Source organism: Bison bison, unplaced genomic scaffold (assembly GCF_000754665.1).
Source record: "Bison bison bison isolate TAMUID 2011002044 unplaced genomic scaffold, Bison_UMD1.0 scf7180017864148, whole genome shotgun sequence".
Taxonomy (NCBI): Eukaryota; Metazoa; Chordata; class Mammalia; order Artiodactyla; family Bovidae; genus Bison; species Bison bison.
The window spans coordinates 7,349,541-7,364,888 of NW_011494720.1; the positions used below are offsets into that span (position 1 = coordinate 7,349,541).

General features: G+C 41.5%; 1 protein-coding gene across 1 annotated transcript in view; it reads left to right on the forward strand.

Moving 5' to 3' along the window:
• SNX9 (sorting nexin 9) overlaps nt 1–15,348 on the forward strand; it is a 51,958-nt gene that overhangs the window by 28,791 nt on the left and 7,819 nt on the right. Inside the window, exons 9-14 of the mRNA XM_010840873.1 lie at nt 1,145–1,275; nt 5,425–5,528; nt 6,784–6,887; nt 9,195–9,272; nt 13,857–13,933; nt 15,066–15,155. Of these exons, the coding sequence (XP_010839175.1) occupies nt 1,145–1,275; nt 5,425–5,528; nt 6,784–6,887; nt 9,195–9,272; nt 13,857–13,933; nt 15,066–15,155 (584 nt within the window). The remainder of the gene's footprint in view (nt 1–1,144; nt 1,276–5,424; nt 5,529–6,783; nt 6,888–9,194; nt 9,273–13,856; nt 13,934–15,065; nt 15,156–15,348) is intronic.

Here is a 15,348-nt window from a genome sequence, read left to right on the forward strand (position 1 = left end):
AGTCCAAGGGACTCTTAAGAGTCTTCTCCAACACCACAGTTCAAAAGCATCAATTCTTCGGTGCTCAGCCTTCTTCACAGTCCAACTCTCACATCCATACATGACCACTGGAAAAACCATAGCCTTGACTAGACAGACCTTTGTTGGCAAAGTAATGTCTCTGCTTTTGAATATGCTATCTAGGTTGGTCATAACTTTCCTTCCAAGGAGTAAGCGTCTTTTAATTTCATGGCTGCAGTCACCATCTGCAGTGATTTTGGAGCCCAAAAAGATAAAGTCTGACACTGTTTCCCCATCTATTTCCCATGAAGTGATGGGACCGGATGCCATGATCTTCGTTTTCTGAATGTTGAGCTTTAAGCCAACTTTTTCACTCTCCTCTTCCACTTTCATCAAGAGGCTTTTTAGTTCCTCTTCACTTTCTAGGATTGGCTATTGTCACACTCACCTATAGCCAGAATTTCCATCTCCAGAAACTTTTTAACTGATAGTGATTTTATTAGGCTTATAAAAATTTTGTGTTCACTTGATGTTTGGTATGTAAGGTTTGTTAAACTGATTTTCTACTTTTAAAACAGAAATATCACCCATTAAGCTCTTGTTTTATGATGGCCTTAAGTTCTGTGATAGCAGCTTTCATTATTGCATTCATGGAAAAATTGCATTTTCTATTTTTCATTTAAGTAGTTGAAAAAGCAAAACAGGGGGAAAAAACTAGTTTGTGTTACTTTTCATAATACTTAATTTAATTCTGTATATCTGAGATTATATTGTATTTAGATACATTTTTATAAATATAGAAATTTCACCTTCTTGATAAGAATTGCTTGTTAATTTCCATATTATCACCCCTTTCTTGCCTGTAAGGCTTCATATGATCATCCAGGCACTGGCATGTTAGTTTATAAGAAAGAGAAAGTTTTTCATATTGAGATAAAATTTGCTTTCGGATTCGTGGACTACCTTTCTTCTGGGCCTTTGAACATCCACTGTGTTGCTTGTTTTTAGGTTGTTGAAAAATTACCATGGTTTACCTTTTACCAAGTAACTCTCTGCCAGTAGCCATATGAACAGCCTTTCCACCTGGGTAACAGTGATTCCTCGTAGGCAGAGTCACACATCACTCTTGGCATGTCTCTTGCAGGTCGCTTTGAAGAAGAGTTTATCAAAATGCGCATGGAGCGGCTTCAGGCCTGGATGACCAGGATGTGCCGTCACCCAGTAATCTCAGAGAGTGAGGTCTTCCAGCAGTTTCTAAATTTCCGAGATGAGAAGGTAGGACATTTTATTATAATCTTAGGGGATATTGAGAATTGTCACATTCATACCAAAGAAGTTAAATCATGTTGATTAGTTGGCTGTTTCTAAGTAATAGTAAAGTAGTCACAGCATGTGAGCAAGGAGTTTTTCAGAATGGTTTTCTGCAAACCGGGAACCAGTTGGCCCTGTGAGGACCTGTGAGGGTGAGGGATGTGATAGGATGCGGGGCTTTTTCCTCAATGCTCTTAAATATAGGATGGACGCCAAGCTATGTAGGATATTTTCAGCATTAAGTTAGGGGAATAGTGTGAATGATTTCTTAGGATCATATCTTGACCTTACAGTGTAAATAGTGTAATGAAAAGTAGATTCATAAGTGAAGCTGCTTTCTCAAAGCCGCCTTGTTTGTCCAGACTGTTGTTGTCTGTCCAGGTCTGCCTCTGCCCCGTGGGTAGTCATTGTGTCTGCAGTCACTGTTCTCACTTGAAAATCAGGAAGAAATTGGCTGCTTGTCACCTCACCATTGTTGTCTGCTTTGGAAATAGCTGTGTATCACCTTAGTCTTCTATTGTATGCAATCATTTGTTTGGTCATGCTTAGTGTAATTATAGGTTAGAGATCATTCCATTTAAATATTTGAGGTCTTTTTGCATTTCAGAGTGAATGCTTACATGTCAAAATGTAATATATAGCAGTTAAAAAACTGTGTGGAATCCCCTCTAAATTGGTGCCTTAATGCTGTTGGTGCACAGGACTTTAACAAGGGCTTGTTTGATCTGTCTAGGATTCTGTTGAGGCAGCATGTCTAGAGAATTCCCTGACGGTTCACTGGTTAGACTCCACGCTCTTACTGCCGAGGGCCCGGGTTCAATTCCTCATTGGGGAACTGACATACCATCAGCTGTGTGACATGGCCCCGAAACCCCAAAACAAACAAGAAAACAGGAAGCATTTCTAAAGGTTGTGCTTTATGCAAATTATAGACTTTTTTTTTTATATATATATACAAGAGCAACAAGAAAGAACTTGGAGCCAGGGCACTTGGTTTTAGTCTGGGCTCTGCTTCTGACTACCTCCATGACCTTGACCGAAACATTAATTTCTTTGGGCCACAATTTCCTCACCTGCTAAATGACAGTATAAAACTAGAAAATTATTAAAAATTGTGATTCTCTGGGCAACAGTAGCTCATATAGATGGTTGGACATAGAAAACCCAAAAGAACCTACAGAAAAATGTAAGTATATGTTAAAATCCATGAAACACTGCTGAGAGAAATAAAAAGAAGACCTTAATAAGTGTTCCAGCACTATGTTTTATGAATTGAAGAACTGAAAAGATGTCCTCCATAGAAAATTTAAGCTCCAAGAATAGCCAAGATACTCTTTAAAATGAAGATGAAATGGAGGAAAACTTTTCTGGATGTTGAGACTCATTATAAAGCTAAAATATTTTAAAAGCAGATCAGTAGAATAGAATGGGCCCTTGATTTATGACAAGAATGGGTCTGAGGATGGGGGGGATGGGCAGTCTTGTCTATCAGTGGTGCTGCATTGGATGGCATCTCCATCGGATGGCATCTTTGTTGGCTGGCATTTCCGTTGGATGGCGTCTCTGGGAAAAATAAATGTGATCACTGCCTCACAACAGGCTGTTGATTTTGTTAGGTTTGATGTTGGTATTTTGGTAATGTTTTTGAGACATGGCCCTTATCTGTTAAAGATACATAGTAAAGTATTTATAGGTGAAATGGTATTATATCTGAGATTTCCGTTAAACAAGAAATAAAAGTAGGATGGAGGAGACCAGATAAAACAGGTTTGGTGAAAAGTTGATAATTTTTAAAGCTGGATCTATAGGGGTTTATTAAAATATTTTTCTTTCTACTTTTATCCAGTTGAAAGTTTCTACTGTATTGAATCTAAAAAAATTAATTTCTGATGGTTTACAAGTTTAAATGTGAAAGACAACACAATACAGCTTCTAAAAGGTAACAGGAGAAAATCTTCATACCCCTCGGGTAGGGAAGGATTTCTGAAATTAGACACATACAGGAAGAGACTGACAAATTTGACTACCCTGAAAAAAAGAACTTTGGTTTATCAGAAGTCATTAAAAAGAAAAAACAAGTCGAAGATATGAACGTGTATAGCCAAAAAAGGGCTGGATTTTAGAATATGGGAAAACCCATACAAATTGATAAGAAAGATAAACCAGTAGACAAATGGGAGATTTGGTAATGTCCCTCACAAAGCTGGCTTAAAATTCAACATTCAGAAAACTAAGATCATGGCTTAGATGATGCATCTGGTCTTATCACTTCATGGCAAATAGATGGAGAAACAGTGGAAACAGTGACAGACTCTTGGGCTCCAAAATCACTGCAGATGGTGACTGCAGCCATGAAATTAAAAGATGCTTGCTCCTTGGAAGGAAAGCTGTGACAAACCTAGAAAGCATATTAAAAAGCAGAGACATTACTTTGCCTACAAAGGTCCATCTAGTCAAAGCTGTGGTTTTTCCAGTGGTCATGTATGGATGGGAGAACTGGACAGTAGGAAAGGCAGAGCGCCGAAGAATTGATGCTTTCAAACTGTGGAGAAAACTCCTGAGAGTCCCTTGAACAGCAAGGAGATCAAACCAGTCAATCCTAAAGAAAAGCAACCCTGAATATTCACTGGAAGGACTGATGCTAAGGCTGAAACTACAATACTTTGACCACCTGATGTGAAGAGCCGACTCATTGGAAAAGCCCCTGATGCTGGAAGAGATTGAGGGCAAGAGGAGAGGGAAGGATAGGATGAGATGGTGGGATGGCATCACCAACCTGATGGACATGAGTTTGAGCAAGCTCTGGGAGTTGGTAATGGACAGGGAAGCCTGGTGTGCTGCAGTCAGTGGAGTCACAAAGAGACACAACTGAGCGACTGAACAACAACAACTCACAAAAGAAAATATCTGAATCATCAGTGAGTGTAAAGAAAAGCACTTAATCTTATGAGTAATAAGAAATGCAAATTAAAACCACAGTGAATAAACTTACCAGAAGGCTAAAATTAGAAAGACCAACGATACTATGTGTCTTGTTGGTGAGAGAAGGAGCTTCTGAAACTCACACACTGCTGGTGGGTGTGAAAGCTGGTGAGACCAGTTTGGAAAACAGTTTGGCATTATCTACTTGAATAACTCTCCACGCCTGGTTATATCCCTACAGAAGTGCATGCGCACGTGCACCAGGAGATGTGTACACGGTGGCTTTATCCTCACCAGGGCCACTGATGGCTGCCCGTAGTAGAGTGGGGTAAATAAACTGGGCAACAGTCACAGGAATATTATACAGCCATGAAATGAGGGAACTCCAGCTGTAACAACAGTGTGCATGTAACTTCTCAGCATAGGTTGAGCGACTAAGGCCAGACACAAAAGAATGCCAAGTGTTGGGTTCTTAGCTAGTTCACAGAAGTAGCAAAACCATGGTGTAGGGGTTTAGGTGGTGAAACTGTATGACATGAGGAACTGAAAACCATAAAAGAGTGGGTGGGTCATGGTTACCCCTGGAGGGGAGGGAAGGGGTAGTGACGGGGAAGGGATGAGAAGGGGGCTTCCGGAAGTCCAGCGCTCTCCTCTCTCTTGCCCTTGGAAGTAGTTACACAGGAATTCATTGTATGAGAATTTGTTGTACTGCATAGTTTTGCTTTGGGCACTTTTCTGTGCGTGTGTGTGTATATATATGTGTGTGTGTGTATATATATATATATATATAACTTGTAATAACGTTTTAGTAGTTTATAATATTGGTTCCTATCTTATATTTAGAAAAGCTTTAATCTTTTCAAGAAAACAACCTACAATGTTGAGGCGCTTTGTCAGACTCCCAGGGTGTGTTTGTATGGGTGGGTGGGCCTCAGGAAAGGAGAAGTCCTGGCTCACCTCAGTCTGAAAGGATTTGGGCTCTTAAGGACTGTTTTGCACAGCGGCACCGTTCACACCGTTCACGTGCAGGATGGAGTTGGAGATGCAGGGGTGCAGAGGGAGACGGCATGGGCACTGCCTCCCGAAAGTTAGAGGGATAAAGACAGTCAGTGAGCCGACGCTAGGACGGGATTTTGAAAGAGCTGTTTGGCTCCACTCCCCACTTTAACGTCATAATGTTCCTCTTTACAGGAATGGAAAACCGGGAAGAGGAAGGCTGAGAAAGATGAGCTGGTGGGAGTTATGATATTCTCCACCATGGAGCCAGAGGCACCTGACCTGGACTTAGTAGAAATGTAAGCGATCCTGCCAGCCTCCGCTGCTTCCCCAACCAAGCCTGCCTCCTCTGCTCGCAGGCCTTGGCCCGTCTGACCACACCTGGAATTCACATCATCAGACGAAAGGGTGTGAAATGAGTGGGGTTTGTAGTCAGAAGTTAAGGAGAACATTGCTTGTACTTGAAACACTGTCTTTCTAACCATAACATCAGTTAAAGTCCACTTCCTTTTTACCTTGAAGTCAGTGATTTCATAGTTGACACAGTGGTTAGTGGTTATTAACAATAAAGCGTGATGACACGGCATGGCACCCGGCCAGCAGACACCCACAGATCAGTCCACGGGCCAGAAATCTCTTTGAACATAGCCTTGAAGAGAGTCATCTCAGGCCTGTTTGTCCAGTGTTTTTTTAATCCCTTGTTTTTAATCTTGTCATCTTTTTAATGTGGGCTTGGTTGAAAGTCTGAAGTAGTTCCTTTTTTGTATAAAGACTCATAAGAGATCTTGTGTGTGTTCATAGTGATAATTTTAAGCAGCCTTTTTTCTTAATGTATAACCATTGCTTATGTTTTACCCAGTATATAGACAGTCTTCTAACTACACAGAGAGAAAATCAGTGTTAACATGTCGACTTAGGTCTGTGTTCTTCCAAACCCTACTCTGTACACATGTATCCGAAGGGAAAATGGTTGTGTAAACAAAAGTGACCTCGCGTTATACAGTCTCTATTATAACCTCCTCTTTCATTTAAAAGTGTATTGTGATAATTTTTTTCAAGTCAGGAAAAGCTTTTTAGTCCTGAAGGAACTGGCGTCTTCTGTATCACTTAGATGCCGTGTGTGTAGGTTTATTTTCTGTGACTCATTGAAGTACCTGTTGGAGAGGGAACAAGGGCCGCTAGCACCCATGCTGTAGAGTCAGCAGCACCTACAGTGACTGAGCTTCACTCGGTAAGACATTCAAGAAACGAAGGTTTTAGTTACTTTAGAACAATTTTCGTTAGCATTCCCAAGGAATTGGAGGGCGAAAGGAAGCAGAGTTAAAATGTAAGTGGCAGATGTTGAAGCAGTTCTTTCAAAACCTGAATCCAGCCGGTTTTTAAGACTAATTTAGTTACAGCGCAGTTGCTAGAATGCACGACATGGGTACCTGTGGTCAGGCTTGCTGTGAGCTCCCCTGACCACACTGGACTTTTCTCCTCTTACACCTCACACTGTCTGGACGTTGGGTAGTGAAGTCAGGGACACAACCTCCTCATGTTTTTGCCCCACAGAGAACAGAAGTGTGATGCTGTCGGCAAGTTCACCAAAGCCATGGATGACGGCGTGAAGGAGCTGCTGAACGTGGGGCAGGAGCACTGGAAGCGGTGCACAGGACGTAAGTGCCGTCCCTGGCGTCCCCCTGGGAACCAGCCCCACAGGCAGAGACGCGCTCAGTGAGCCGGAGCGGCGTCACACCCACGGCACTCTGAGGAGCCTCAGTTCCCAACCCTTGTTTCAGCACAGAAAACTGGCTTGAGCAAAGCCAGTTCAAGAACCCCCGTAAAAAAGCATCACGTTCACTTAAATATTTCCAGTTATGCGAGGTTTGTCATCTATTGAAGAGTCATCCTTTCTGCCTGCAGAGAAAGTACCCGTGGTTATTTTTAATCTCAGGATCTTACTTTTTAATAGTCATCCCTTTAGTGAGTTGTGTTTGACTAAAGCTATAATTTTAGGAAAGCCTGGTGGCGGGTGGTAGCAGAAAGCCCGGGGCCGGGGTCAGCCCCAAGCAGAAGTGCCGCTGTCCGCTCCGCTCTCTGCCTGCTGTGCTGCACCCTCCCTGCCCTCTGTCCACTGGACTGCTTTCCCGTATCCCTAGACCCGGGCCGCTCTGCCATCCAGCAGCCAAGGAGAGAAGCACAGTCCAGGGTCAGCTGTGGTGGTCACGCCTTGGCTGCTTGTGTGAAGGGTGGCCAAATTGAGTACTTTAAGCAGAAACCTGCAGCCCAACAAAGCCTAAAATGTTTCCTGTCTGGCCTTTTGCAGGAAAAAACCAGGCCTTACAATGGCCCTCCACCATTCACATGATATTTTATATCAACGGAACTGTTGTCATGTACCAGCTGTTCATGCTCGAGGGGCAGACGCCAGGAGTGATAACACTGGCTCCTTTCCCATGGCAGAGAAATGCTGAAAATAGAACTGAGCCTGAAAACATGACCTATACAGATGCAGCATCAGAAAACAAAATCTGTTTCAGGCCTTTGGTCACAGGGAATAACTCATGAGCAAAAAAGGGAGTGATACTTCTCTAAAATATAAATGAAATAATTTAATTTTAAAAATAATAACTGTAAATTCAGCTGTTTCCCCTTTTTATTTTTTTCTCTGCTTTTTTTTTTAATATTTACAGTCTCTTAGTTTCCCCTTTTTAAAGAAAAATTTAAAGGAGTGAAAATTAAAAAATTTTTAAGGATATCACAAAAATCTAGAATTATGGCTTCTATTAAAGAATCAAATCCCTTATGTCTAATGTCTGGTCAACTCCATGTCCTGTAAAATCCACAGACCAAAATCAGTAAATAGTAATAGCATTAGGCTGCTCTCTTGGGGGCAGGAGGTTGACATGTTTTGTTTAGAATTTGATTCAGCCATAGTTTCTTTCCTCTCACAAAAGAGTTTTTAATCCCCGGTGTAAAGGCCAAAACTGAGTTACAAAAGGGTGAACAATTTATTAACCAAGCTAATGTAATTTGAGTTTGTGTTTCCTGTTTCTTACAGCTTGTAGACCGTTTGTCACATTTCTCTGTCCTGGAATTTTTTTTAAAGAAACATTCGAATCATTTTTCTTTATTAATAGCATAGTCTTTTCAAATGCAAGTAATGGTTTCTTTTGAAGACAGCAGATGTGTTTCAGGAAACTGTGTACAGATTGCAAATAAAACTAGCCTAAGATACAAAGACTCTTCTCTGGAGAGTTCTCCAGAGTGATCCTAGAAGCCTAGGATTTAGCACTAGAGGAGCATTGCAGATGATTTAATTAATCTTATTATTTATAAGATTAATTATATTAATTAGATTAATATAAGATTATAAGATTAATTATGTTAATTAATCTTATTATTATACAGATGAGAAAGCTAAAATCCCTCCTCCCTGGTCCTATGAGGTTCCATTGCGTTTTTTTCCACACCCCGTTGCTTTTGGTCATGTTTTGTTTTGTAAATAATCACTCATAGGTACATAGCAGAGTGGGAAAAGCAGCGGATTAGGAATAACAGGCACCAGATCCACTTTGTAGCTACGTGACCCCAGCTTTCCTAACCCAGGAAGGGGAGATAGTGCATCTGCATCGATAGAGCGGTGGTTGTGATGATCAAGTTGGTGTTGTGTACACGAAAGGACTCAAACCTAGAAATCATCTTCTAAATGAGCTTCCGGTTCGTTTTGATGTCATTCAGTGAATGAGAGTGTGGGCGCTGGTGGTGGTGGTCATAATAATAGTGTCCACTATTTATTGAACAATTGATTAATTAAAAACTGAAGAAAAATTAATTTCTAAAAACAGTTTGTCTGTATTGATATTCTGTTAAGGAATATAGACTATTTTGAGTCATTTCAGATTTACTATAAAAATACTTTGAGAAAATAGTTGGATCATTTAATTTTGCTCCATTTAGTGAATGAGTTTTTTCTCTTTCAGCATTACCCAAGGAATATCAGAAGATAGGGAAGGCCTTGCAGAGCTTAGCCACAGTCTTCAGCTCTAGTGGTTATCAAGGTACATCTTTCTTTATTTGTTCTTTGGGCCCTGGGTGTCTTATCCACACAGACCAGCCTCCTCAGACTCTTGCAGACAATCGATAACTGCAATGAAGCACCACCGTCAGTGATGTTTAAACTGGCTGCACCGCTCCACTGAGGACTTGTGCCACCTCACCTTACTAGTTTTTGAGAAAAGTAGTGGGCGGTAATAGTTGGATTTCCTGGCTAGGTCCTTGCCTTTCCTGTTCTCAGATGCAGCTCTTGTGCTTTAGTGAAGCAGGCGGATGTGGTACATGACACTCTGCCCTGCTGTCATCTCTGCCAAACTCTGAAGCCGGGCCTGACTGTCAGGAGCCAGATCTTATCAGGGACATTTGGAGGGAAAACTCTTGACTGAGTAACAGGTTCATATTGCCTTATGTCCCTTGCTAACTCATTATTGTTTTCAGCTTATCCCATATTGTATATCTCACTTGTGGTATTTTGAGTTCATTGTGGATTTCCATGGACAACACTTGCAAGTTAGCGGTTTTCTTTTATATCTTGGTTTGTTTTCTTAATTTGGCATATGGAGCTGGTAGGAAGTAAAAGTATTTGCCAGGTGAGTGGCACCTATTCAATTTGAGGACGTCCTATTGCTTACAGAAATGATAGGCTTGGTACTGTCACCGTGCCATTATTCTGATATCCAGGGAGGGTAGGTCTTTGGAGGTCAATGTCTGAGTATTTCCAGGTATAAGAAATTAGTCTTTTACCAAAATGTAAGACCTGTGACTCCCATATTTGAATATTTTTTGTTGGCTTGGCTGAATTGTGTCTTTCAGTTAAAACTTTTAGCTTGGGCAGGAGTTTTGAGTTGGTCTGGCCCCCATTTTTTAGATGAGGAACCCAAGGTCTGGGAAGATAAGCATCTTGTGGCCAAGAGACCCCAAAAAGGTGCTCAACATCGTGAATTAGAGAAATGCAAATCAAAACTGCAGTGAGGTATCACACCACTCAGAATGGCCATCATCAAAAAGTATGCAAATAATAAATGCTGGAGAAGGTGTGGAGAATAGGGAGCCCTCCTACACTGTTGGTGGGAATTTAAATTGATGCATCCGCTATGGAGAACAGTATCAGATCAGATCAGTCACTCAGTCACGTCCGACTCTTTGCAACCCCATGAATCGTAGCACACCAGGCCTCCCTGTCCATCACAAACTCCCGGAGTTCACCCAGACTCACATCCATCGAGTCAGTGATGCCATCCAGCCATCTCATCCCCTGTCGTCCCCTTCTCCTCCTGCCCCCAATCCCTCCCAGCATCAGAGTCTTTTCCAATGACTCAAGTCTTTGCCTGAGGTGGCCAAAGTACTGGAGTTTCAGCTTTAGCATCATTCCTTCCAAAGAAATCCCAGGGCTGATCTCCTTCAGAATGGACTGGTTGGATCTCCTTGCAGTCCAAGGGACTCTCAAGAGTCTTCTCCAGCACCACAGTTTAAAAGCATCAATTCTTCAGTGCTCAGCTTTCTTCACAGTCCAACTCTCACATCCATACATGACCACTGGAAAAACCATAGTCTTGACTAGACGAACCTTCGTTGGCAAACTAATGTCTCTGCTTTTGAATATGCTATCTAGGTTGGTCGTAACTTTCCTTCCAAGGAGTAAGCGTCTTTTAATTTCATGACTGCAGTCACTATCTGTAGTGATTTTGGAGCCCAGAAAAATAAAGTCTGACACTGTTTCCACTGTTTCCCCATCTATTTCCCATGAAGTGGTGGGACCGGATGCCATGATCTTCGTTTTCTGAATGTTGAGCTTTAAGCCAACTTTTTCACTCTCCACTTTCACTTTCATCAAGAGGCTTTTGAGTTCCTCTTCACTTTCTGCCATAAGGGTGGTGTCATCCGCATATCTGAGGTGATTGATATTTCTCCCAGCAATCTTGATTCCAGTTTGTGTTTCTTCGAGTCCAGCGTTTCTCATGATGTACTCTGCATATAAGTTAAATAAGCAGGGTGACAATATACAGCCTTGATGAACTCCTTTTCCTATTTGGAACCAGTCTGTTGTTCCATGTCCAGTTCTAACTGTTGCTTCCTGACCTGCATACAAATTTCTCAAGAGGCAGGTCAGGTGGTCTGGTATTCCCATCTCTTTCAGAATTTTCCACAGTTTATTGTGATCCACACAATAAGGCTTTGGTTTAAAGCAGAAATAGATGTTTTTCTGGAACTCTCTTACTTTTCCCATGATCCAGCGGATGTTGGCAATTTGATTTCTGGTTCCTCTGCCTTTTCTAAAACCAGCTTGAACATCAGGAAGTTCACGGTTCACATATTGCTGAAGCCTGGTTTGGAGAATTTTGAGCATTACTTTACTAGCATGTGAGATGAGTGCAATTGTGCGGTAGTTTGAGCATTCTTTGGCATTGCCTTTCTTTGGGATTGGAATGAAAACTGACCTTTTCCAGTCCTGTGGCCGCTGCTGAGTTTTCCCAATTTGCTGGCATATTGAGTGCAGCACTTTCACAGCATCATCTTTCAGGATTTGGAATAGCTCAACTGGAATTCCATCACCTCCACTAGCTTTGTTTGTAGTGATGCTTTCTAAGGCCCACTTGATTTCACATTCCAGGATGTCTGGCTCTAGGTGAGTGATCACACCATCGTGATTATCTGGGTTGTGAAGATCTTTTTTGTACAGTTCTTCTGTGTATTCTTGCCATCTCTTCTTAGTATCTTCTGCTTCTGTTAGGTCCATACCATTTCTGTGGACGTAACAGAAATGGAGAACAGTATGGGGATTCCTTAAAAAAACTAAATATAGAGCTGCCATATGATCCAGCAATCCCATTCCTGGGCATGTATCTGAAAATTATGAAAAGGTGAAACTTCTAATTCAAAGAGGTACAGGCACCCCTTCATAGTGTTCATAGCAGCCCTTTTTACAATAGCCAAGACATAGAAGCAACTAAATGTCCATCAACAGATGAATGGATAAAGAGGATGTGGTATTTATATAAATGGAATATTAGCCATAAAAAAGAATGAAATGATGCCATTTTCAGCAACATGGATGGGCCTAGAGATTATGATACTAAGTGAAGTCAGAGAAGGACAAATATATGATCCCATTTACACGTGGAATCTAAAAACGTGGTAAAAATGAACTTATTTACAAAACAGAAACAGACTCACACACATGGGGGAAAAAAACTTAGTTACCAAAGGGGGAAGGTGGGGAGATAAGTTAGAAATTTGGAATTAACAGATACACACTTGGCTTTGTTCACTGAAAAGGCCTAGAAATAGTTATCAAGTCCAAGCACTCCCAGCATCACCCACATGGCGATTTCAAAACATTGTTTCCCTGAAATAATCCAGAGCTGGGAGGGAAAGAACTCTGATGCCAATCTGAAGAACCTTCCACTGTCCTATGGAGCAAAAATTTGAGCTTAGTGAAGATAATGATTGCTGTGAAACTAAGCTGCTGCTGCTGCTACTGCTACTGCTGCTAAGTTGCGTCAGTCGTGTCCAACTCTGCGACCCCATAGACGGCAGCCCACCAGGCTCCCCTGTCCCTGGTATTCTCCAGGCAAGAACACTGGCGTGGGTTGCCATTTCCTTCTCCAATGCATGAAAATGAAAAGTGAAAGTCACTCAGTTGTGTCCGACTCCTAGCGACCCCATGGACTGCAGCCCACCACGCTCCTCTGTCCATGAGATTTTCCAGGCAAGAGTACTGGAGTAGGGTGCCATTGCCTTCTCCCATGAAACTAAGCATATCAACTTTAATCCAGACTTGCGATGATATTCTTAAAAAGTTAATCTCAGTCACCTTTGGAGGATGGAATAGAATCAACTTAAATTCTGAAAACTGTAAAAAGAAGGAAGCATTTAACCTGTTCTTCCTGTCCCTATATACCTCAAGGTAACGAAAAAGCTGATTAAGTTTGTCTTTATAAACGTATTTCAGCTAATAAAGAAGCAGTGACAGAAGTAGTGTAGCACCAATTTGCAAACCTAAAATACTAAATAAATACTAAAATGAAAGATCTAGGCAATACAGGAAACAGAGGACTCTGTTGTCACCACCGAGACTCGCTCAACAGAACCCGATGTGGGACCAAGGTACACAGCCTGGTTTCGTCAACACGTCCCCAAAAGAAATTTGCCAGAAAAACACACAGAGGAGAAAGAACCTCTGTAGGAAGCATGTCAGCTCTGTGCCGCGTGAACGGCCTTTGCATCCTGACTCAAGCAGCCAGCTTGGTTGGAGACACCAGGCAGCTGCACACTGGCTGGACGGTTTGTATCAGGACCAGTGGTCGTTTCTTAGGTGTGAGATTGGGGTTGTCTCTATTTCTTAAAGAGGCCTTGTCTTTTAGGTAAAATGTATAGATGAAGTGTTAAATGACCAGTAAAAGGGAGAGGAAGGGAGGGGACTGAAAGATTGGACATAGGCTGTTAGTTGGGAAGTCAGGTGATGGGTAGATGAGGATTCATTCTACTGTTGTATAGTTTGCAAAGTTTGAAGTTTGCTATAATAAAATTTTAGAAGTAATGAAAAGGAACTGTAAGTTATAACACTCATACAGTGTCTTAATTCTCAGGTGAAACAGATCTCAATGATGCGATAACTGAAGCAGGAAAGACTTACGAAGAAATTGCCAGCCTTGTGGCAGAACAGGTATATTAACGTAGCCACATGGTTCCAGTTAAGATTTTATGCTACCTAATCCACATGTTTTATTTAAAACCTGTTTTAAGACAAGCTTTCCAAATGGCTGTTCTCTTCTGTCCCTATGCATCTTTATTAATTACACCAAGTAGTAGCATTTCATAGGCCAAGCTAAAGTAATGGATAATTCATCTTCAGGAAGACTCAATAGCTCCCAGTGCCAATGGTCTGGATCCATCTCAGCCACCAGGGGATTAGAACGTACAGGAAAGAGCTTCACTCTGGTCCCTGTTTGGAGTCTTGCTCAGCCTCCAGAGCAGGGGTTTCCTGGTCTGTAGATAGCGATGGAAGCACCTGCCTGGGAGTGGTCTGAGGATCAACAGCTAATAAAGAGAAAGCCCTGGTCAGGTTCCTGGCAGGCAGCAGATATCGTTGTGGCCACCTGGCTTTTATTGGAGTCTTTAGTAGCCTGATTTCAGTTATGTTTATAGATAACAGATAATGTTTTCTTAAGGGGACTAACCATTGAGGTTGTTTCAATCCCTTAAATTAAAAAAATTTTTTTTTTTTTGCAGATGACAACTTGAAATATATATTTGAAATATATTTGAATACCCATACATTCATGTGGTCATTAACTATTCTCCTGATACTTGTAAAAAAAAAAAAAAAAGGTTAATTTTTAGAATCATGCACACCAAAACTTTAAATATTATCACAGAAAAATGGAAAAATTTATAGTTGCCACTTTTAATGATTACCAGATTTTTAGCAATTTTTTTATTTTCTGCTAAAATTTATACACTAAGCTATAACATCTTATTTGCCTCTGTGTAAACATACAGTGTTAACTAGTTTTTTTAAATTTTGTTCACAGTGTTGTCTTTTGGGCCAGTTCAAAATAGCTAATTTTACCAACCAACCCAAAAATGCACAGTTTTATCATTTTTTCACAGCCTACAATGACAGTATATAGTTCTTGGGGATTATTTTCTTATAGGAGAACTAGGCTGACTACTTCACACTCAGTAACTTTGTGTCATGCCCAGCAGATTCGGCTGATACAGCCCTTAAATGTAACCGTTTTCTCTTTGATTGTCTGAATTCTTCCACCAATAATAGCCAATCTTTCTTGTTACAGCCAAAGAAAGATCTCCATTTCCTGATGGAATGTAATCATGAATATAAAGGCTTCCTTGGCTGCTTCCCTGACATTCTTGGCGCTCACAAGGTAACTTGATCCTAGGCGTTCACAGACGAGGTCCCGGCTGAAGCAGGACCCAGGTGCAGGGCCACCTGCGGGAGCTTCACCACACACCCACACACACAACACGCATGCACACACACACAGACACGCACACACACACTCACACCCTCACACTCCCCACACACACCCCCCCCCACAAACCCACACACAGACACAC